The sequence below is a fragment of the Fusarium poae genome, chromosome 1, assembly GCF_019609905.1.
Source record: "Fusarium poae strain DAOMC 252244 chromosome 1, whole genome shotgun sequence".
Lineage (NCBI taxonomy): Eukaryota > Fungi > Ascomycota > Sordariomycetes > Hypocreales > Nectriaceae > Fusarium > Fusarium poae.
The window spans coordinates 10,515,919-10,538,447 of NC_058399.1; the positions used below are offsets into that span (position 1 = coordinate 10,515,919).

Sequence of the window (22,529 nt, forward strand, 5' to 3'; positions counted from 1 at the left end):
CCTTCCATTCTTGCTGTGATTTCCCCCTATTTTCTTTAAACAAAGACGACTCAATCTGGTTACTTGGGCAAAATAATCCTTTGAAGCGCTACTGGTTCTCAGATTGTGCCTTGAATTTCTTTTCGCCATTGTCAGGTGTTATGGACAAATTCCTTATAAAAGTACCAACACGAACAACGCGTGCAAGCGCGGCTAATGCATCACGAAAGATCACTTCTCAGCTGGAACCTGATGACGAACTGGCTGTTCCTGTGGAGAAGCGCGCTGTGAAACGCCCTTCTCCTCGTCCAGACGAGGATTTTGACGCGTCTGAATCAGAAGGAAACGCGACCCCTGAGAAGGATATCAAGCAACCTGCCCCGAAAAAGAGAAAAACCCAGCCTTCAAGGAGTAAAGCTGAAAATTCCAAGATCCATGAATCTCTATTTTCTCTAAAGGGAGAGACAAGTCCAACACCATGCACTCCTCCATCTAGGCGACATCAGATCACATATCACCGACCATTGTTACTGAAAGAGTCTTCCTCTCGTCAAGCGCTTCTCAAATGGTTTGATGGTGTCAGTACCAAACGCTCAATGCCATGGCGCAAGACCTGGATAAACCCAAAAGACCATGGGCAGGATGAACTTCAGGATCTTTTGGAGCGACGAGCATATGAGGTCTGGATCAGTGAGATCATGCTACAGCAAACACGAGTGGCTGTAGTCATCGACTATTGGAACAAGTGGATGGACAAGTGGCCTACGATTCATGATCTTGCTGCTGCAAGTTCCGATGATGTTCTTAGTGCTTGGCGTGGGTTGGGTTACTACAGTAGAGCAACTAGGATTCACGAGGCAGCAAAGCTTGTTGTGAACGATTCGACCATGAAGGGGCTACTACCCTCTGATACACAAAACCTTGAGGCCAAGGTTCCTGGTGTTGGGAGATATACTGCCGGTGCCATCTCATCCATTGTCTTCGGAAGGGCGGCGCCTATGGTGGATGGAAACGTTCTACGAGTTTTGAGTCGACAACTTGGACTGTTCGGAAACGTCAAGACGAACAAAACTGTTATTGACACGCTATGGGCCGCCGCCGACGCCCTTGTGAAAGCTATCGCACGAGATGGGACCGATAAACAGGAGGACGAAGAAGTTGAGACAAGCGATCGGCCAGGGAGATGGGGGCAAGCGCTCATGGAACTTGGAAGTACAATCTGTATTCCTAAACCAAATTGTTCCGAATGTCCCATCACTTCAACTTGTCGCGTTTATGCTGAAGGGAAAACGTTATTCTCAAGCAAAGACCAAAACGCGAAGATTGGAGACATCGAAGACATGTGTGACATCTGCGAATCTTTCGAAGAGGAAACATTGGATGAGACGGAAGTCAAAGTGGAAGACACCAAGGCTTCGAAAAAGACCACAGCTAAAGGAGGTCAAGGCAAGCAGATGACACTCTCGGCATTCGCATTCAAGGGGCCGACTGAAGACAAACCAGCTACGCCCAAGGTGAAAGCAGCCATGAGTCCCCGCGATATTGAGACTGTTGTCGATCACGCGCGCAAATTCCCACTCAAAGTGATCAAGAAAGCCGTGAGGGAAGAAGAAACTTTAGTGTGCGTGATCCGTCGAGCTGACGGCCAATACTTGATCCAGAAACGCCCAGAAAAGGGGCTTTTGGCTGGTCTTTGGGAGTTTCCTAGCCATATCCTACAAGACGCCAAAGACGGCAGCACTCCAGCTAAGAGACGATCGAAAGCGTTGGCACATGTCTCTAAGCTCGCTGGCGAACATGGCGACAAAGCATTGGAACCCAAGCATGTGGCCGAATTGGGCAGTGTGCCATGGCTTTTTTCTCATATAAAGCTTACGATGCACGTCCACTTCTTTACACTTGAAGACGCTGGTTCAGATGATACCGAGTCATTAACTAAGGATCGTTTGAGATGGGCGACAAGTGAAGCCGTCGACGCAGAGTCGATGGGAACCGGAATGCGTAAGTGCTGGGCGCTTGCACAAGATCAGGAATAAGAAACAATATCAGTTGTAATACCATTATTAGATGTCCTATATTAGTCCAGGGTACATAGAAGACTTATGTAGCACGATATTTGGAGCATTTCTTAACTAGTACTAATAACAGTTGGCTTCCCCTGATCATGTCACTGCTATTTTGGCTTGGTACTGAACGTCCAATGACTGCTTTAGCCTTATGAAATAGAACATTTAATTAGTTCAGAATTTCTCAGTATGTCTCAACTCTAAGAAGGCTTATTATTATACGTAAAACGAAGATATTGTCCATCATGATAACTGCCATGTCTCATCATGAGTTCTCAGGGTAATCACGTGGGGCCGTGCTGTCACGTCCAAAGTAGAAATCGCCGCGTTAGGCAAAATGTGGAGACGCGTTGACACTGCATCACGACAGACTTTACCGTTACACATCGTCCAAGTCAGAAGAAAAGGTCAATTCAAGATATGTTTAACAGTTTGTATAGAAAAACATGACAAGTTGGTTTGCCTCAGGCCGTCCGGCCCTTCTGGATGCCATCAACAGCGCCTGCGACTTGATTGATCAGCGGATTTCTTCAGGTACGTCACACTGACAAGACATGATGGAAATATGGCTAACATCACGTCCAGATGTTGAAAAAACAAAACAGGAGCTAGAAAATGCTCTAAGACAGCGAGATGAAAACGCGTCTCGTATTGCTGAATTAGCGGATGAAAATGCCAGATTAAAGGAACAATTGCAGCAACAAGCATCTACCCAATCTGCTGAAAACACCGAGCAGACTCGGACGTCGCCTCCCCGCAGCCCCTCGGGAAATGCAGACGAAACAGATTGGAAGCGCGAGTGTGTGAAAGTCAGCCACAAGTTTAAGACACTGTCGGAAACCTTCAAACAAGCAAAGGATGCCTTGCGGAAAAGGAAGGAAGAAAGGGATCGGTGGGCCAAGCACGCCACGATGTTGGAGGAGAAGCTCAAAACAGCAGAGAGAGAACGCGGCGTTGATATTACAGAACGCGAGGACAGGAACACCAGAGCGAAAACACTTCCCGCCCCAAGAACAGCAGAAGAAGCTGCGCCCAGTTCCGACACTAGCTTCACTTCTGAAGCTGGCATGGATCAAGTCGACTTGGACCTCCCGCCCTTGGCTGCTGCATCTCTACATGACAACAACCAGCCATTCCCAGATACTACCGCTGCTAACCCCAGCTCAGACGCGACACAGAGTGATACAGAGTCAAGGCACGATAATACCGAATTGCCAGAGTTGCCGCCCCAGAATTATGTCAAAATCAAGGAAGAGCCGTCATCCGATCCAATCGTCATATCTGAAAGACGGGTGCAGAAAAGAAAGCGCGACAATGATGATTCCAACGATGTACCTCTACGAAGGGTCAAAGTAGAGGAAGAGGAGCGCTCCTCAAGTCCAATAGACCCCCTGGCATCTGTCCCTCTGCCTCCGCACGAAAGCCTGGACCTGGGAAGTGGTGTTTCCCCGCGGCTCTTGACACCTCGAAAACGTCGGGAGTTGGAAGAGTCGCAACGGCAAGAGAAGATTAAAAGCGAAGCATTTGCAACAGCAACAGCAACGACAACTCCCCGAACTCTATTCGTCAGGCCGGATCCTCCAGAAATATCTCGTCCAATCGAACGTGCTTCTGCACTCACACCAATGAGCGTAAATCGCAGAGTGGTTCGGCCGGGTATAGAAAAGCCCATCACGCCCCTCAGAAAGGGGCTGGATCGCGGTATCTCAAGCTTGGCCGATGACGGAGAAGCCTATAGGCAGAACAAAGGGACAGATGCAAACCCTAAGGGGAAGCTGGATGCGCTGTTGAATGGTTCTGCTGCTCAAGATGGCACGCCTGCTGCTCGAGTGACTCCTCGGTCGGCTGCGAAGCCAAACACCATAGCAGAAGATCTTGCGTTCCCAGGACGGCGAGTGCTTCCATTTGAAGCGGCGGGTCGAGCTAAAGACAGGCCTCCTGTTCAACAGATGCTTACGCCCAACAGAACACCAGCCGCAGCTTCTACATCCAAGGTTCCACCGCAAAATGCCAGATCTCCGCTAGTTTCTAAGCAAGGAGCGCAATCAGGGCTGCGGCACAAACCACTTTCTCAACTATGTATGGATGATTTCAAGATCAACCCTCAGGTCAATGATGGGCATAACTACGCATTCGCAGACGTTGTACGCGATAGGGACGAGAGGTCTCGAATGCGAGGATGTACCGACATGCACTGCTGCGGAAAGAAGTACCGGAAGCTCGCCGAATCTCAACGTCCAAACCCTCCCCTCACAGCTGCCCAACGTCAAGAAGAGCAGAAGTTGTTAGAAGAGTACCTAGGCGATTATGCATTCAAACTAGGAACCATGGACAAGAAAGAACGGGATAATTTGTGGATTGAAGCCAAAACCCAGGAGCTCTCCAACAAGTACAATACTCACCGCTTCAACTACGCAAGAATGCAAAGCCCTCCAGGATTTTGGGACGCAGATTTTCCAGATACGCAAAAAATAGAGCAGGAGAGATCAGAGGCTGCTCGGAGAGAAAAGCAAGCAGTCAAGGATAGACACCGGGAGGCAATGAGACCAGGTGGTAGATGGCTGTTTCGTGATGAATAACTTTGGAGGAGTTTATGATGTTTGAAATAGGAGTTTAGCGATATCCCAAGTTTAGTAACTGAATCAGCGTTTAAGTTGAAGTTTATTAGTCTTTGTTTGGGTATGATGAGGCTCAGAACAATTCACGTTAGACCATTGAAACTTGCTACAACCTCGTTGTATTCGTTTAAAACCCAGGCTACTAGGATAAGGATTTCATCACTCATAACCGATTCAACTCACACGTTCTTACATGGATGTCACTTACAATATCGATCCAAGGCAGGGATCAAGATGAGCGATGCCGGGGCTTGAGCTGGCAGAAGTGGAGCATTGTGGTCAAATGTGGAATCAATTTTCTGCCTCAGACAGCAACATTTGCCTTGAGCTTGTTGAACTTCCATGGGACTAAATTGTTGGTTGGCTCGTGCAGTGCCTGCTCATACTTTGCGGCTCGACTTTCGTCTCAGTGCGCTCATAGGTCATCAGCTCAGCTCAGTACCAGACGCCAGACGCCGCCCGGCCTCAGGTTGGATAATTTTATTTCTCCAATACCGCCCTGGCCTTGTGCCTGTGCTGCACCATTTTACGCTACGCCTACCTGACCTCACCTACCGCACCTTACTATCGCAACGCAACTTCAAGCGTGCCCCCCGTTTTGCCTGACGCAACTCGGTCAAATCCGCTCTCTACTTCCTTCCTCAGTGCGTCTACTCTTCGGTTCCGGTCTTGTCATTTTTTGTCTTGGTTTTTATCTGCTGCATTTTCACTTCGTCTTTGTGCTTGTGCCGTACAGCTTTGTTAACCCACCCTCAGGCGCCTTTGTTCTCCTCCGTCTCGATAGTCGTTACCCATCTTACCTACTTTTTTTACGGTCATATTAGACCGTCTTGCTTCCGGTGTCGCGTCGCAACTTTCCTCGCCCATCGCTTTTTGAAACCCGACAAACTGAAGCCCGACGACTTCGAATCTTGCTCTGTCCGCAAGAGCAGACTCACACGCTGTCTGCTAGGGTGTCGCACCAACTGGGCGACTCCCGTCCTCACTCAATCCCCAAGCCGGCACGATGAGTAACCGCCATCTGCCGGCTGGGCAGAATATACAGGGAGGATCTGGTATCCTAGGCACCGATATAGTCGGCGGTCCCGGAGCGCCTCGCCGGAGGCAGCCTCCTCCTCCCTTTGTTCCTCAGTCCCAGTACCAGCAGCAGCATCACCAACATCACCATCAGCCCGCAACTCACATGTATAATAACTACATGAACTTCAGCCAGCCGTATTATGGATACCCGCCGCAGTATCAAGGAGTTCACTACCACAACACTCAGTACCAAAACGCACAGTATCAAGGTGGACAATACCAAGCTGGGCAGTTCCAGAATGGCCAGTACCAAAACGCACAGTACCACAATGCCGGAATACCTTCACCCGGTGGTTATATGCCCTTCCAACAGCAGCACTATGCACGATCGCCGCCCGCTATGCAGCAATATGTTCCCATGTCTGGTGTGAGCGTCCCTCCGAGCTACCCAACCCGCCCAGCTCAGCAACAATCTCCTGCTTTGCCAACTCCCTATCAGCCTCCTGCTCCGGCCTCACTTCCACCCCAGACTCCTACTTCAACCCACTCGTCGCAGATAGTTCCCACTCCAACTCCTCCGGTCCCGCAGGAGACTGAGCCAGCGCCCCCCGCTCCTCCTGTTGCCCCGGCTGAGCCCCCACGAGAGCCTTCGCCCGCAACTGCTGCTGATATTGTTACTGCTACTTCTCCCCCTCCCGCTCTGAGAGAACCATTCCGTGCACCTGTAAGTCCCAGGCTTTCGATGTATCAAATTCAAACTAACGTTGCTCAGCTACCATGGTACTCTCACCCTGACGAAAAGTTTCCTGTTCGAACTACAAAGTCTAAAAGATGGAGGAGGCGCCTCAACGCGGACAGTGCAAATGTTTCTCTGCCGGCTATTGACCAGCATAACGTTGCTGCAGAGCAGGCCAGTGTTCCCGAAGCTAGCTCTACAGAACCTTCTATCTCGGCTCTTACCCCTGCGACATCAACAGCTCCATCCGAAGCTGCGGCAACTCCTCGCCAGTCTCCTACTCCTGTACAGCAACGATCGCGCACCAACACTGCTACCAGCGTTACCTCGACTGCAACGAACCGACCTGCCACACGCTCCTCCGCTGCTCCCGCCCCTGCGCTTCCGTCGCTTCCCAAGGCGAACACTAAGGATGCTAAGCCTGCACGTGCTGAAAAGCCTGTGAACGGCGACGTAGCTACCGAAGGTGCCCCTGAGAAGGCTGTCGCTGCTGAAGATTCCGACAAGCCTATGGACTCTGAATCAGTCACAACTGAGGCCGCTCCTGCTGTTAAAGCTCCGCCTTCTAGTTGGGCGAAGCTCTTTTCGAAGCCCGCTTCTGCAGCTGCTGGAAAGACTGAGGGTCCTAATGGTGCTGCTCCTGCTGATACTGTCACTAATGGCCATGCTACCGAAAGTGTTTCTGGAACCCCGAACGGTGCTGCCCCCAGCTTCTCCAAAGTCAACGCCAACTCGGTTGCGGAGGCTATTCACACGTTCCATGTTGGTCTCGCCGATCAAGTCGCGTTCCTCGAGCCCCGCGGTCTGATCAACACCGGTAATATGTGTTACATGAACTCTGTATGTCTTCTATCTGCTTTTTTAATCTTTCAGGTCAAACTAACAAACTACAGGTTTTGCAAGTTTTGATGTTTTGTTTGCCATTTTATGATTTCCTCAGCCAGATCAGCAAGCGTGCTGTTCACAGCTTCAAGAGCGATACTCCTCTTATCGATGCAATGTGAGTACAATTTTAAATTACAAAGTTCGAAGTGCTAATACAGGACAGGATCATGTTTATGCATGAGTTCAAGACCATCAAGTCTGCTGCCGGTGTTGAACCTCTACGTATGGCTCTGAAGAACGAGGAGCTCGAACGTTATGGGGAGCCTTTCACTCCCGAATTCGTTTACGAAGCCATAAGGCAGCTTCCGCGTTTCGCTAGCATGAGGGTGTGTGATTTCCCTGCCTAACAAATAATCTTACTAATGAGATGCAGCGGGGTCATCAGCAAGATGCCGAGGAATTTCTTGGTTTCCTCCTACAGTCACTTGATGACGAGTGCACTACCGTCCTCAAGAACTTTACCCCCGACGAAGCGGAGCACCAACCTAGTGCTGGCTCTGATGCTGGTGGTACTGACGATTGGATGGAAGTTGGCAGAAAGCAAAAGTCTGCTGTTTCTCGATCTTCCGGATCTAACTCATCTAGCCCCATTTCCAGGATCTTTGGTGGTTTGTTGCGATCTGAGTTCCGTGTCCCTGGCCTTAAGGATTCTATCACTACTGAGCCTTATCAGCCTCTTCAGCTGGACATTGGGTCATCTGATGTGCGCAATGTCGTGGATGCGCTCCGAGGTCTTACTCGACCTGAGCGTCTTCAGGGAGATTTCAACTCTTCTCGCGGCAAGGAGGTTACAGCCACCAAGCAGGTTTTCATCGAGTCACTTCCTCCTGTCCTCATCCTACATCTCAAGCGCTTCCAGTTCGACGCAGAGGGTAACGGAACTGTCAAGATTTGGAAGAAGATCGGTTATCCGTTGGAGCTTGAGATTCCCCGCGAAGCCTTGTCTCGGCAGAAACGCCAGACTTTGAGTGAAGAGGGAATGCCCAAGTATAAGTTGATTAGCGTGGTTTACCATCATGGAAAGAACGCTAGTGGTGGGCATTACACTGTCGATGTGCGACGACAGGAAGGGCGCGAATGGATTCGTATCGATGATACTATCATCCGCAGAGTTCGAAGTGAAGACGTCGCTGAGGGCGGCGAAGAGGAGGAAGTGAAGGACGCCCGTAAGGAGGGCCATACGTCGGGTAACCGATTTGGTGCTGTTCTGGACGACGACACTGGAGATGATGACGGATGGAGCAAGGTCACTGGTCCTGCTGGAGGAGCAAAGAAATGGAGCAGCGTTGCTAACGGTACCAATGGCGCCGCCAAGCCAGCCAAGCCGATCAAGGATAACATCAAGGACAACAAGGTTGCCTACCTGCTCTTCTACCAACGAGTATAAGGGGTTATCAAGCATCTTTTCTCGAAACTATGTATTACTGTCACTGATAGCCCCCATGCCCAAGTATAGGTCATGGAGTAGGCGACACGATTGAACACGAGCTTAACGGCCATATTTGGATGGGAAAAAGCACTATTTTAAGACGGAGTCGCATTGCCGGGGGGTGACGAATTAGGGAAAATCGGGATCCGGTATCTGCGGCGTATGGCGTCGAGGGTTGGATTCTTTCCCATAAATCGGAAAAAAGAAAGGAGGCGCTGGGGAGATGATGCCCAAGAGAGGCTGATCAGCTAGCGTGGAGCTCGTGTAAGAAGAGTTATGACGGACATCTTGACGAAGACGTGTTATGAACTTCTTCAACTAGATTTTCTGACAGGCGGCACAAGAGCTGACTGAAGATGGGCTTCTGGCGAAGTCTTTCGCAGTAGTATATTGTACATTACAAAATTGTGCATGCATGCATGAGATAGCTTTTCATATAAAAGAATTCACATGCGTTCAAAACCGGTCAAATGGTCATGATATGTGCAAATGAGTCAAGTCAGACGTCTACATAGGATACACGGGAATTGTCTAGTCCGTTAAGGTGTGGCCACCATTTCTCTAGGAGGCGGGCAATTCCCTTTCAACCACCATCCTGTTACTGCTCTCCAACTCCTTCATTCCTACTGTCCTCCTAACCCGAGGGCCAAACATAATTTAGTGCTTTCGGACGACAGCAATGGAGTCGAGCTCGTTCTTCTCGGCCTTCTCAGCGGCGACCTCCTCCATAAGAGGCTGGAGGTAGGGCTTGTCCTGTAGAGGGGGTGGCGAGTTAGTCGACGCTATTCATTCGTGATATATCGGGATCGTGAACTCTCTCCAATTGCCGAGGAGGGACCGGCAGAGAGAATAATCGATTATAGGATTGTTTCATACCGATGCGGAGGTAGTCCACTGGTCCTTGGGGAGGAGCTTATGCTGGTAACTGCACTGGACAGCACGTCGGATACGGTAAATGCGCTCGTAGGACTCGCGGTTAGAGAGGCGCTTGAGGGCAGCCTGGGCAGTCTCGTTCTCCTCCTCGAGGAGATCGTCGTATCTTGAAGACCCGCAGTCAGCCAAAACCGTCCCAAAATTTCGCCGTTTCCATCATTTCGAGATCCAATTGACGGCGTAACAAGGAGGGGGGATTCGCATACTTGAGGCCCATCTGGCGGTACCCGGCGGTGTTGACGTACCAGGTAGCGGCGGGCTTGAAAAAGCGGGCGAGCCACGGCCGGCGGAGGATGAAGGGGGCGAGCGAGTACTTCATTTTGAATCGAGAAGAAGCAATTGACGTCCGGGGGTTGAAGTGTCGTCTTCGTCGTCGGTCGGAAATGGCGCGAATTGCGGATGGGCTGAGGCGAGCAATTGCAAAACTTCCTGGGAGAGCTCGGGACGTCACGTGGTCTTGATGACCATTCCTTTGTCGTTCGCTGGCTGCGTTTGGTACTCGGGCAGAAGGGAACAAGATGAATGACTAAGGCATTTGCACAGCCTCAAGATTCCAGGGACGACTGTGGCTGCTGTGGCGCAGCCGTATCCACACTGAGACAGTGGAGAATGACAGTCAAATGTGGGGGTCGTTTTTTTATGTCCCGTAGGAAACCGGTTCGGGATAGAACGGTCAAATGTTAGATGAATATATAGTAGCAGCAAGAAAAAGGCAAGATATCAAGAGAAGACACCATGGTACCGAGGTGTCATTCTATGTACAGCGTGTTTGTCAGACAATGTCTTTTACCTCGGACGGAATTTCTACTCGATTATATGCAGGCCTCGGGAACGTGTCGTCATTCCATCCCACGTTAAACAAGGGTTCAATCGGTCCCGGAGCTTGTACGAGAGACCCTACAGGCCAGGTACTGGACAGGCGAGTCGCAGTCGCAGCTGTTCCAAGGCTCGTGCTCCGATACCACATGCAGTAGAAATTGTGTATCTATGCAGGTCGAAGTCGAAACGTCTGCTTTTTCTTAGTGCTGTTTTAGTCTATATACTGCGTTATTTTGAAGATTGGTTCATCTATCGTCTCCGCTAATAAGACCGGCTTGCACCGGGGCAAAGATGTCCAGGTAGGAATTCAGTAAGATAAGCAGGGGAAATGCCCTTCTTTGTTCCAGAGAAATGCTCCGAGCCCGATGAATGAGGCCAGCCAAGCATTCAGTGATAAGTTCCATGTGAAAAATGAATAGTGAATAGAACCCTGCAAGTGCCGATGGTGCATAAAATGGCCAGCCGCAGCTCGCTTGTCCTAGTATGCGAGAAAGAATATCCAGTAGGAAAGTGTATTGGATCGGAAAAGAAGATCAAGTGAACAGACCATATTCTAGTATGTGATAAACTTATAAACATTTCCTCCGCTTCATAATACCATATCAAGTTCAATATCCAAGTTTACTTGATAGATTTATGAGAGGTTTAATGTCAAGTCCAGTCAATAGTGTCTGGATTTTTATGGCTCCCTTAGCCCGCCCCGTCCTGCTTTCCTCCGCTGATTTCCATCCTCCGCTCTGTTTCGCCATCCAACGGGAAACTTGATTCTTCTTCCCTACTTCCTCTTTCTTATAACTTCATATATTACTCTTCACTTTCAGTCTATTTCAGCCTCATTTTCCCTAATTTTTCGACCCTCACCTCCCGCGTCCGCCTTTAACTTCCACCGGTTTTCCCGGTCCCAAGGCTCTCGCATTTTCGACTCCCAAAGTCAATGGCCGGCGCCATTCGCTGAAGTGGGAAGCGGTCGGTCACGGCGCGTGGGAGCGAGCGTTCGTTCCCCCGCAGTACCTTTGTACCGGCTGCGAAAGCTCCAACAGCGGCATAAAGACGTCAGACCTATTTTTATTTTTTTGACGGACGGGAGCCGTCTTGTTTTTGGGGGGCGGAAACGGTCCGGACATTGAGGAATCTCGACGGTTACGATATCAAAGGCTGCGGACAATCAACGGCGTGCAGGAAGATTTATTGCTGGTCTCTCTTGATCTCGGTTCCCGAAATACATCAACTTCACGTCTGCGACGGACCTCTGAAAAAAAAGATTTGATAACGGGCACCACGACGATAACCTAAACGATTCAGCGATAACAACGAACGCCGACAATATCAACTTTCATTCTTCATTTGATATCGTACAACGAATAACCAGACGATAAGTAACAGGCAATCTCGATAGTGGAACTGGGATGTCGTCAACGGACCAGGTTCCTCCCGAAGCTGCCCAGTCGCCGTCTTCAGACTATGCTGCATCTTCTTACGGTTACGCATCCTCCGACGCCTCAATGTACTCCACGACGGTAACCCCAATGCACCGATGGGCGCTCAACGCCTCCGACTCCCAGTTCAACGCTATTGCCGGTGCAGTGGGTGGTTTCACCTCAGGTGTCGTGACATGCCCACTCGACGTCATCAAGACCAAACTCCAGGCGCAAGGTGGTTACGCTGCTCTCAACAAGGGACGACATGTCGGCCATCCAAAGTTATATAATGGTCTTCTTGGCTCAGGGAAGGTCATCTGGAGAGAGGAAGGAATCCGAGGTCTCTATCGTGGACTGGGGCCTATTGTTATGGGATACTTACCAACATGGGCTGTGTGGTTTACGGTTTACAATAAGAGCAAGGGGTATTTATCACAACATTATGGTATGTTACAAACCGAAATCGTACAACAATATGACATACTAACAGTTCGTCTAATAGACAACAATCACATAGTCAATTTTTGGTCGTCAATCATAGCAGGCGCCAGCAGTACAATAGTTACCAACCCAATATGGGTTATCAAGACACGGCTCATGTCACAGAGCAACATTCGACACAACACCCAGGACCACCATTCTGCATACTATCCGAAAGCGACTAGCACACCAACAACGCGACCAACACTGCACGACTGGCATTACAAATCCACACTAGACGCAGCTCGCAAGATGTACACCTCGGAAGGCCTCATTTCATTCTATTCTGGACTAACACCTGCTCTGCTCGGCTTGACTCATGTTGCTGTACAATTTCCCACATACGAGTACCTCAAAACCAGATTCACCGGTCAAGGAATGGGCGAATCTAACGAGGAAGATAACACATCCCACGTTTTCGGAATCCTAGGGGCCTCGATTCTATCCAAGATCCTCGCCAGTACTGCGACGTATCCTCATGAAGTTATTCGCACCCGCTTACAGACCCAACGGCGTCCGCTTGCTGGCGAGGAGTTCGCTCAGGGTATGGGAGTGACAGGTTCTGGCCCCCGAGCCCCTGCTGCGAAGCCCAGGTACCAAGGCGTCGTCCATACTTTCCGAGTCATACTGGCTGAAGAAGGGTGGAGAGCGTTTTATGCTGGACTGGGCACAAACATGATGCGAGCTGTCCCAGCAGCAACAGTTACCATGTTGACATACGAATATGTCATGAAGCAACTGTATCACACTAGGGCTGAAGCACGACATCTTTTGCTGGATCCCACAGCAGAACCATAATCATCCAATAACTATTATAAGTTGCGGTAAAAAGCGAGAAATCACTGAAGTTGCAAGGGATTGGAGAAGGACTGTACACCTGGGTTCATGGACGGAATAGGAGACGGAGCAAGGCTGAGATACCCTTCGTCAACTGTAGGCTAGACAAATCTTGGTTCCTATCGTTGACGGTTTTCATACACAGAGCAATGTACACAGCAGGCGCACACGGCTGCAAGCCCCTTTATCTTTTTGGACAACAGAGACATTGAGTTGCAACAAGGGGCTGACGAGTTTTGGGCATGGCGAATTTGGTGCAGCGCTGGCATTAAGAGGAGTTTGGTTTCATTTTGCTTGAGAAATTAGACAACAAATCATAAAAATTACGATATGCCCTTTAAAGTCAATGCGACCAGCAGGTGATTGAATCGCTCCTTGCGCCGTTGTATGCTCCAGATGATCTTTGTCTTATGATGAACCACCCCTTGAAGTACGTTCACCATTTGCTGGCAGTCTTGATGAGCGCTGTGAATATTGTTAGCTACCTGTAATAGACGATGAGAGACACATAAGTCGCATACTGCTTGTTCTCGGGCAGAGTGTATGGATGAGCGAGTGTAGCTATACGACGTTAGCTTCTTAGCCATTCATCAGTTTACTTAAGAAAGCAGTATTTCTCAATGAGTATGAATGTAGGAAATAATAAATAAAAGGAATATCTTCAAAGACTGCATCTTGAAACAACACGCCACTTTCTTTACTCACACGAACAAGACACAAGCCATTGTAAAGGCAGCCCCTGGGGCCATGAATTTCTGTTAGATATTGAGTTAGTCCAAAACTCCCCGAGAACTATATTGGTCAAGTCTTACTCGAGGATTCATTTTGTAAGTGTTTGCATCACAAGTTGAATGTTGCAAGTCAGTGTTAACTCAATCGTCTCATCCTAGGTATTACACAAAGTAAACGGATGATCTCGGCAGGTATTCTAATGGTACCCACTAAATGCATAACTCCAATTGATGAATGATCTCTACCGTTTTCGAACTCCACTTTCGCGCCAAATCAATCATCTTAGCGAAAATGGACCTGGCCTGTGCATCTTCCGCTGCCGAGCAATTGCTGGTCCAAGCTCCCGGAAGCTTGTAAGGGCCTGGAACAGGCTCTATTGGTCCCCCAGATGAGACATGCCGTAACTGTTTGGGGGGAGGAAAGAGGCAGACAACCTAAGGAAGGCGCATCAAATGCGACAGCAACGGACAGGGCCAGCCCAGTCCTGGTCTGGGTACGGACGGTAGGTAGGTACTAAGCCTCTCTCCATTTCCCTTTCTCTTCTCCTCCTCCCAACGCCCAGCCTTCTTTGTCTTTTCTTTTCATCTCTTTCTTCCGCCTTTTTTTTACTTTACGCGTTTTCGTAGTGTTCACGCGGTAGTTTTTATCGCAAATTCTTCTCCGTGTTTCGCAGAATACAGCATTGATCCATCTTGTCGCATACAGCGCATCGCATCGCATCGCATAGACTGCTTTCTCCCCTTCACAATATCGCAATGCCTGTCGAACTCCGTAAGCGCAAAGCGCCTGCTGCCCCTCCCCCTCCTCCTGTGAAGAGAAAGGCTACTGGAAAGGCCGGAAAAGCCGCCAAGGTGAAGGAGGCTGCTGCCAAGGTCGCAGAGAAGGAGGAAAAGCCCAAGAAGGCTGAGGAGCCCAAGGAGGAGCCCAAGGAGGAAGCTAAGGAAGAAAAGACTGAGGAGGAGCCCAAGACTGAAGAGCCCAAGGCCAAGAAGTCAGGCGGCAAGCTCGAGGTTGGCGACGTTGTGGACCTTGATGACTTTGGAGGCGAGATTGAAACCAACGATGGCGACAAGACCACCTTGAAGAAGCTCGTTGATGAGAGCAAGGCCGGCGTCGTTCTCTTCACCTACCCCAAGGCTTCCACTCCCGGCTGTAAGTTTTTATTACCCTTCCATCCGAATCCTTATCTGACTCTTTTGCAGGCACAAAGCAGGTCTGCTTCTTCCGCGACTCATACGAGCCTCTCACCAAAGATGGCCTGGCTATCTATGGTCTCAGCACAGATTCTCCCAAGGCCAACACAACCTTCAAGGAGAAGCAAAAGCTCCCTTACCCACTGCTGTGTGACCCCAAGGCTACCCTCATCGGCGCCATCGGTCTCAAGAAGGCTCCCAAGGGAACGACGCGTGGTGTCTTTGTGATTAGCAAGGAGGGCAAGGTCCTTGTCGCTGAGGCGGGAAGCCCACAGGGCACTCTTGACCGTGTACAGGCTCTTGTCGATGAGTTGGCCAGCAAGTAAGATGCATTAGTACGTATATAAGTGTTTGCGCGGAATTGTTTGTGTCAGTAGCAATCGGACTTTTTTTTTGTAAGATACAATGTGTCTGGAATTGGCCAGATACTGCAGAAGGTTTATAGACCGTAGTAATTATATGAATTATACTAGACTTTTTGAACATTCCTATTTCTGGGCCTCGGAAGATGAAAAAACTGTTGATTTTGCTGAGCCATATATAAATACTTACAGTCCTCGCCTTGTTATGCACCGCAAGCTTCAGGTTTGCCATTGATCATCTGTCTTCTATAACTGCTTGAGTGTACATATCTCGATGTTGCATCATATGTAGGTGTTTGACATGCATCAACATGACAGTATAAGCCAAGCTCAACCACCAACAACACACGCGAATATATTGTATCGCGCCTATTATAGTTCAAATAATTAGTAAGGTGATTCTCATAGAACATAAAGAAATAATTAATATTTGTCAAGTCAACCTTTATTTGACTTGTTCCATTAATGATGCAAACCCTACAGGGTAATCCGCATCACATCGGTGGAGCCTCGGATAAATCCACCGGTCAGCCAATAATCACGACGGCATTTCAAGTTGGAAACGATTCCATCACCCGAACCTCAACGACAGCCTTTATCAGCTTACCAGCCGCCATCATGTCGTCCCAAGCGGCCAAAGCCGCCAGCAACGTGGTCAGCATCGCCAAGGTACGAACTACGAACATCGCCTCGGATCCAATGCCTCCCAATCGCCTCTCGACAACCGCCCCTACCTCCGAATTCACTCGCACATCATGAAGCACATACATGACATATACAAGCCGCTAACAGAGCATCCACTCATACAGAAGCAAACCCTCCAGTCGACTGGTATCTGGGAGGCCTTCCGCCGATTCTTGGCCATCGACCCTGAGCGCTCCAACGGTGTCCCTCTGAACCCTCACTTCCGTAACCCTCCCCCCGGCGCCAACGACCCTCTCCAGTACGACGATCCCGTTACGCTGCCCGCTGGCGACATCGCCGACAACCCTTACTGGAAGCGCGACAACCGCCGCGGCTACCCCCAGCTCAGCGTCGTCGATCAGTCTCAGTTCGCCCAGCTCATCACCATCGGCAGCGCTGAGGCTCCCAAGGTCGATCTTATCGGCGAGGCCGGCGAGAAGCAGCTCGTTGCTGTTAAGCAGGAGTCCGAGACTGGTCTGGCAAAGGCACTCGATAAGGCGGGCAACGCGACCAAGGATGTGTTTGTCAACGGCATGCCTCCTCTGCCCAGTGGCCAGAGTCTGAACACTGGAAAGTGGGATGTGCACAAGTACGAGCTTGAGGAGTCATCTTATGGTGAAGGGTACGTTTGTCTAGCGAGAGAAGATATCTGGAGAGATGCTAACTGTTCACAGATACCCTTGCAGGTCATTCAAATAAATTAGAAGCGAAGGAAGATGTGTATACAAATTATGAGGTAGTGAGGGTATAGAATTTCCATTGACAATGCAGATGACTTTCTTTTTTCATATGAGTACCGTACCGAATTTGTTTTGTCCCAACTGTCATACGCCCAACCGAACTCCGATTTTGTTCATGATGTTTTACGGGCTTGACACTCCTGCTGTCTCTTTCCCACCACCCGTCATCCTCTCAACAATCTTGGCCTTTCCTTGTGCTCTCTTTACCCGATCATCAAAGTCTTGAACCGCCTCATCCGAGTTTTCTGTTGAAAGCGTTTCCGGCTCCACGAGGGCGTACAGAGTGTTGATGTTCTTCTCAAGCCTTGCGTTTTTGGGCAGCGGTGGTAACGTGCAAGTATCCTCGGAAGAAGCCTTATCTTTTTGTGGTATCCGGTTCGCCCAAACGATGGCTTTGCTGGCGAGACGACCACTCTCGAGGAACTTTTCAAAGCCCTTTTGCATGCCAAACGATCGCCCCTCGATTCGCCCCGCTTGAACGCCGTCTTTTATGCCAAGCTGGTAGCCTTCTGAGTAGAAGCGTTCTTCGAGGTTGAGGACGTCCTCAAAGGGATCAGAGGAGTCTGTTTGTCTTGTTTCCATGGTGAATTATTGTGTCTTGGAGCTGAGTGAGGTGCCTGACTCACTACGGATTTGTAAGTGAGTTGAGACTTGACTTGAGTGAGTTTGGCAGAATTTGCGTCACCGCCTACTAATAAGGCGGGGCACTTTGACTTATAAGCAGTTGAATAGAGAGTTAGCAGCAGCATACTCCTGAGGTTTATGTGACGTTGAATTCAAAGAAGACCTACAACAGAGAGTACGTCTACTTATGAATTCTCTCAAGGGCCTTTAAACTTGGGTTAATTCTTTCGTTGACGTTTTCCATTTCATTTGCTTTCTTTCACAGAGACAGCAACTCACCACTTACATCATTGCTGTATAAGATAAAAATCTATATGTTGATACTAAAACTGCCTTCTAATTCTATATACCAAAGTCTATTTCTCTTACTCTTCAACCAAAACATCTATTGCATGCCAAAGATCATTCCTCCGTTGGCGCAAATGACTTGTCCGGTAGCCCAAGCACTCTCCGGACTGGCAAGCATAGCGACAATACCAGCAATCTCATCAGCTTCACCAGCGCGACCACCGGCTGTCTTGGCCTCTTCGACAACCTCGGGATCGTCGATGCCTTCACGAGCGGCCATGAGAGGCGCATTCTGAATGAAGGGCTTGATGAGACGCTTGAACTCGTCTGAGTTGCGCGAGTACATCTCTGAGCGGACGGGGCCAGGGTTGATGGCGTTGACGGTAGCTCTCTCGCTCAACTCACGAGCCCAAGTTCGTGTCATGGCTTCAAGAGCGGCCTTTGTGCCACCGTAGACACTCTGGCCTACAAAACCCAAGCTGGCGCTCACACTGCTGAGGTTGATGATTCTACCAGATCGGTCTGTTGGAAGGTAAGGTTCTGCGGCTTGGACCAGAAGTAGAGGTCCCAAAACGTTAACATTGTAGCTGGTTGTGAAGTCATCGGGCTTAATATCGGGAACCTTGTCGTTGAGAGCGACGCCAGCGTTGTTGACGAGGATATCGATGCGCAATGGGTGAAAAGCATCGGCGGCTTGCTTGATGAGAGAAGCAGGACCTGAGACAGTGCCGAGATCGGCTTGGATTGGAACAGCTTTGATAGAGTGCTTGGAGGCCAGCTCAGAAGCAATGTCGGCTGTCGAGGCGGCAGAGTTGGCGGATGTGTAAGCGAGGACGAGGTTTGCGCCGCGAGCAGCGAGGGCTTTTGTGATGGCCAGACCGATGCCTTTTTGGGTCAGTGAGGTTCAATTGAATACGGAAAAGATAGTTTACATACCCCGGGAGGCACCAGTGACAATGGCAAGTTTGCCAGTAAGAGGAAGAGACATGGTGGTTGTGGAGTGGTTGGTTGATAAAGTGAGGCAAATGAGTCGGATATCACGACAAAGAAACAGATAGAGAAAATGAAATATAAAAAGAATACGTTTTCTATGGATGACCATGTCAAAGAAGAGAATCTTGTATATATTTATATTCATCTACGTGTCTACAGATCTGGACCCTTCTTCTGTCCGTATACCTCTTTTGCATATTTTAGTTCAACAACTTGACACAATCTAGAGTCCACTGCAATTGTCGCGCCAATAGAGACAAAGCACCAAACTCATCTATGCAAGTCCCGTGGCGGCCATTGCTGGCTTTGACAGGTGCGCTTCCAAGAGAGGATATTTATCGGGTGCTACAGTGGAGGAGTTTATAATTGGTGCCTGGGTTAGCGTTCCAGGTCGTCTCCAGCGTCCATCGCAGCGTAACAAGGATCAAGTTTGGTGGGGGTTTCCTTTCGGCGCGGGGGAGTTTTCCTGCCGACCTCCGGGTGATGGTCTTCACTGTAGCTAGAAGTTGACCGCCCGCCAGATTTTATATGACCCGCCGTGGATTGAGGGGCCGATTTACGCTTCAGAAAGTGGGCTGAAGGAAGCTAGTATCTCTCTATCTTGACTGTTACCGTACGTCAATTCTTGAGCCTCATTCAACCAACACCAATTTACACCCATCCAATACCGCAGCCATGGATATTCGACTCCTCACAAACGCAGACTTACCCCTCATCCAGCACGCAAACCTCGAGAATCTTCCCGAGAACTACTTCCTCAAGTACTACCTCTACCATGCCCTCTCATGGCCCCAGCTGAGTTACGTCGCTGTCGATGTCTCGAGGCCCAAGAAGGACCCTTACGAGTACCCCAAGATTGTCGGATATGTCCTTGCCAAGATGGAGGAGGAGCCTTCAGACGGTATCCCTCACGGCCACATCACCAGTCTGAGCGTCATGCGCACACATCGAAGACTCGGTATTGCTGAGAAGCTGATGCGCCAGAGCCGTACGTAATTACACAATACTCACCTACTATCCAATTACTAACAAGCGCAGAACTCGCCATGGTTGAGACATTCCAGGCCAAGTACGTCTCCTTGCACGTCCGTGTCTCCAACGCCGCAGCCCGCCACCTTTACGAAAACACACTGGGTTTCACCAACGAGAAGACCGAGTCCAAATACTACGCCGACGGTGAAGATGCTTTTTGCATGCGTCTAGACCTCGGTGACATCAAGAAGCAAGCCGACGCGGCGGCCGCCGCAGAGGACGAGGAGGCCGCTGATGAGGGCGACGCCGTGGGTGAGGTTGGCCGTGATCCCGAAGCTGGCAAGGACAAGGAGGAGGGTGGAGAACGAAAGATTAAGGTCGCCGTGGGGAGAGGATTGGGAGTTGGATCTTTGGTGGAAAAGGATGAGTCCAAGAACTAAACAAGTTAAAAGAAAGGGGAAACCGGAAAAAGTCAGGGGAGAATTTGCTCTAATAGACGGATAGATAAAAGGATGTTAGGTTCATGAGATCTTTGAGTTTGCATTATCATTGTATAACTAGGACATGCGCCAACAACTACTTATGTAGCTACGACGAGAATATCTGTTTAACCACGGAATACTCCTCTGTTTGGCCATCCCCACCAATCTCCACGACCTTGTGGATGAATAGGAACATGAGCAGGATGGGAATGTGGCCAACCTGGTGTAAAATGAGTCTGTGCCGAAGGGAACCCAGGAACCACAGGCGGGTTCGTATGACCTCTTCCCCTTCCTCTTCCTCTTTGCTCCCTCCGATGATCTCTGTGAGCTGCCTTCATTTCTCTCTTCATCCGTCTTTTCGCTTCCTTCTCCGCCCTTTTCCTTTCCCTCTTATTCTTCTTCTGCTCACGTTTCAAACTCTTCCATTGGTGAGCGAGAGTCTTGCTCTGCTTCTTGAGTTCCTTTCGGTCGATATTTGGGCTGAGAGGGGTTGTGTTCCTCTTCCCTGCTTTCAGTTCCGCCTTGAGCTGTTTGACATCTGCCTTGCTGCGCACTTCATGAGGGTTGGCGATCCATTGCTCGAGACGAGCGACGTAAAAGGGTAGTTGCTCTTCTTTTATGTCGTCATGATCCGGGAGTGAGCCGATAGAGTCGGCGCTTGATGAAGAATCGGATGATGAAGAAGACGACGTCGAAGAAGAGCGATTGCGAGCTCCATGATGGTGGTTGTGAGGTGCTCGTCCTCGGGTAGGACCAAAGTTGGCTTCGTGAGGTGCATGTCTATGTTCACGCCCAGGTCCAAAAAGCCAGGCGTCTCCTATGCTCTGTCCGCCCATGCGAATACCTCTACTATCCATGTGCAAATCTCCAATTCGAAGTCCATTGGCATCAGCGACAAATCTGTCCCCTCGTGGGATGCCTCCCCAACCGCCTTGAAAACGTCCTTCTCTATGCTGCGGCATTGCTTCTCTCTGATATGAGGGTCCAGGCTGTGGGATTCCCTCTGGAGGGCTATTGAGTGCCGTCTCCTGTCTTCCAGACACATGTACTGGTTCCTCGGGTATAAGTAACACGACTACCTTTCGGGGTATGAAGAAGCCAGTGTTCCAATGGTATATTGTAGCCTCAGCTTCTTGACGGAACAGATGTCGCTCACTGAAATCAGCAGCTTGTCGCTCTGATTTGGCGTTTGCATTGGGAGTGGCAGACTTGACATCAGAACCGTCTTCACTCTTTGTCTCTCCACCAAAAATCGCTTCATTCTTTACTGCGTCATGATCAGGCAAAAGAAAGTTGACAAACGTCGCCCAGTCCTGAGGCGTGACATCGTGCGCAGCCCAGTTCTCAGGGTAAGGGATATCAGCAGGTACAGAATCCGGGGTAACAGCAATACTGTATTCAAACGAAAGAGACGTTGAAGGTGAATGCGGTCGAGTCTCAAAGTAGCGTGTGGCAGAGGCCAAGCGATTACGCAATAGTTGTACTGGTATTTCAATATTTGAATTCACTGCTTGAGGCGTTTCTGGAGGAGTGTAAATGACTGATCCAGTGGTTGAAGTGGGTGACATTGGAAAGGCGACGTGATCACCCGGAGCTGTGGGGCCGTGGCCGGATCCAGAGCCGGAGCCGGCAGCGGGAAAGGCAGGATGTGGAACTTGAGGAGAGCGAGTGGTGGCCGAGTAAATATCTGTCTCTGAATACGATGGCGGAGGCACGTCTCCGTGAAACGAGTCTCTGTTTGTAAAGTCCATGTTTGGTGGTGGACCTCCTGCCATGATGTGTTGGAGTGTATGAGTTGGAATTGCAGTTCAGTGGGATGGGAGCTCTTATAGTGATGAGCGGGGATATTATGATTGAGCTTGGTTAGGTAAATAATTGAAGAGTGATTTGATAGATCGAAGAGTTGTTGTGGCGAATGATTACCATAGATGGGAAGAAAAAGAAGGGATATGCATCTCTTATTTAACCCGTGGCATCACATCTCATCACCTTGCACCATTCATCATCCAAAAGAGCAACCCTTTCAGCCTACAAAACGCCTCGCGCTGATCCATTAAGCTACTGCATACGTGGTAAAGGATGATCGAGTCAGCAAGACAAAATAAACGGGATATATTTCGGCCGAGAACAACTAACAAAGCACAACGTATCCTGTTAGCTCTCCACAATCTGATGTAGGCGTCTGATTATTTGTTGAACCTTCACAGTGGCTGGGGTTACGCAACTGGGATTCGCAGCC

The 22,529-nt window shown here is 49.6% G+C and overlaps 10 protein-coding genes across 10 annotated transcripts; 6 read left to right on the plus strand and 4 right to left on the minus strand.

The window, feature by feature from the left end:
• Positions 1-140: 140 nt before the first annotated feature.
• FPOAC1_003393 (uncharacterized protein) lies at positions 141-4,624 on the plus strand (the record flags this gene model as incomplete). The annotated part of the gene is made up of 3 exons (XM_044847960.1): positions 141-1,980; positions 2,514-2,579; positions 2,631-4,624. The coding sequence occupies 3 exons, from the start codon at positions 141-143 to the stop codon at positions 4,622-4,624; spliced, it is 3,900 nt and encodes a 1,299-aa protein (XP_044713876.1).
• A 1,045-nt stretch (positions 4,625-5,669) lies between these two features.
• FPOAC1_003394 (uncharacterized protein) lies at positions 5,670-8,691 on the plus strand (the record flags this gene model as incomplete). Its single annotated transcript, XM_044847961.1, has 5 exons — positions 5,670-6,407; positions 6,456-7,259; positions 7,313-7,419; positions 7,468-7,630; positions 7,678-8,691. The coding sequence occupies 5 exons, from the start codon at positions 5,670-5,672 to the stop codon at positions 8,689-8,691; spliced, it is 2,826 nt and encodes a 941-aa protein (XP_044713877.1).
• Positions 8,692-9,390: 699 nt separating this feature from the next.
• Positions 9,391-9,985, minus strand: FPOAC1_003395 (uncharacterized protein; the record flags this gene model as incomplete). The annotated part of the gene is made up of 3 exons (XM_044847962.1): positions 9,391-9,486; positions 9,610-9,772; positions 9,873-9,985. The coding sequence occupies 3 exons, from the start codon at positions 9,983-9,985 to the stop codon at positions 9,391-9,393; spliced, it is 372 nt and encodes a 123-aa protein (XP_044713878.1).
• A 1,906-nt stretch (positions 9,986-11,891) lies between these two features.
• Positions 11,892-13,181, plus strand: FPOAC1_003396 (uncharacterized protein; the record flags this gene model as incomplete). Its single annotated transcript, XM_044847963.1, has 2 exons — positions 11,892-12,348; positions 12,406-13,181. The coding sequence occupies 2 exons, from the start codon at positions 11,892-11,894 to the stop codon at positions 13,179-13,181; spliced, it is 1,233 nt and encodes a 410-aa protein (XP_044713879.1).
• A 1,526-nt stretch (positions 13,182-14,707) lies between these two features.
• Positions 14,708-15,471, plus strand: FPOAC1_003397 (uncharacterized protein; the record flags this gene model as incomplete). Its single annotated transcript, XM_044847964.1, has 2 exons — positions 14,708-15,104; positions 15,155-15,471. 2 exons carry the CDS (start codon positions 14,708-14,710, stop codon positions 15,469-15,471), a joined length of 714 nt encoding a protein of 237 aa, XP_044713880.1.
• Positions 15,472-16,125: 654 nt separating this feature from the next.
• On the plus strand, positions 16,126-16,890 carry FPOAC1_003398 (uncharacterized protein; the record flags this gene model as incomplete). The annotated part of the gene is made up of 3 exons (XM_044847965.1): positions 16,126-16,176; positions 16,317-16,813; positions 16,866-16,890. The coding sequence occupies 3 exons, from the start codon at positions 16,126-16,128 to the stop codon at positions 16,888-16,890; spliced, it is 573 nt and encodes a 190-aa protein (XP_044713881.1).
• A 164-nt stretch (positions 16,891-17,054) lies between these two features.
• Positions 17,055-17,513, minus strand: FPOAC1_003399 (uncharacterized protein; the record flags this gene model as incomplete). The annotated part of the gene is made up of 1 exon (XM_044847966.1): positions 17,055-17,513. The coding sequence occupies one exon, from the start codon at positions 17,511-17,513 to the stop codon at positions 17,055-17,057; it is 459 nt and encodes a 152-aa protein (XP_044713882.1).
• Positions 17,514-17,940: 427 nt separating this feature from the next.
• Positions 17,941-18,831, minus strand: FPOAC1_003400 (uncharacterized protein; the record flags this gene model as incomplete). The annotated part of the gene is made up of 2 exons (XM_044847967.1): positions 17,941-18,728; positions 18,780-18,831. The coding sequence occupies 2 exons, from the start codon at positions 18,829-18,831 to the stop codon at positions 17,941-17,943; spliced, it is 840 nt and encodes a 279-aa protein (XP_044713883.1).
• Positions 18,832-19,511: 680 nt separating this feature from the next.
• ARD1 (N-terminal acetyltransferase A complex catalytic subunit ard1) lies at positions 19,512-20,248 on the plus strand (the record flags this gene model as incomplete). The annotated part of the gene is made up of 2 exons (XM_044847968.1): positions 19,512-19,824; positions 19,875-20,248. The coding sequence occupies 2 exons, from the start codon at positions 19,512-19,514 to the stop codon at positions 20,246-20,248; spliced, it is 687 nt and encodes a 228-aa protein (XP_044713884.1).
• A 140-nt stretch (positions 20,249-20,388) lies between these two features.
• On the minus strand, positions 20,389-22,065 carry FPOAC1_003402 (uncharacterized protein; the record flags this gene model as incomplete). Its single annotated transcript, XM_044847969.1, has 2 exons — positions 20,389-20,411; positions 20,700-22,065. The coding sequence occupies 2 exons, from the start codon at positions 22,063-22,065 to the stop codon at positions 20,389-20,391; spliced, it is 1,389 nt and encodes a 462-aa protein (XP_044713885.1).
• Positions 22,066-22,529: the final 464 nt, after the last annotated feature.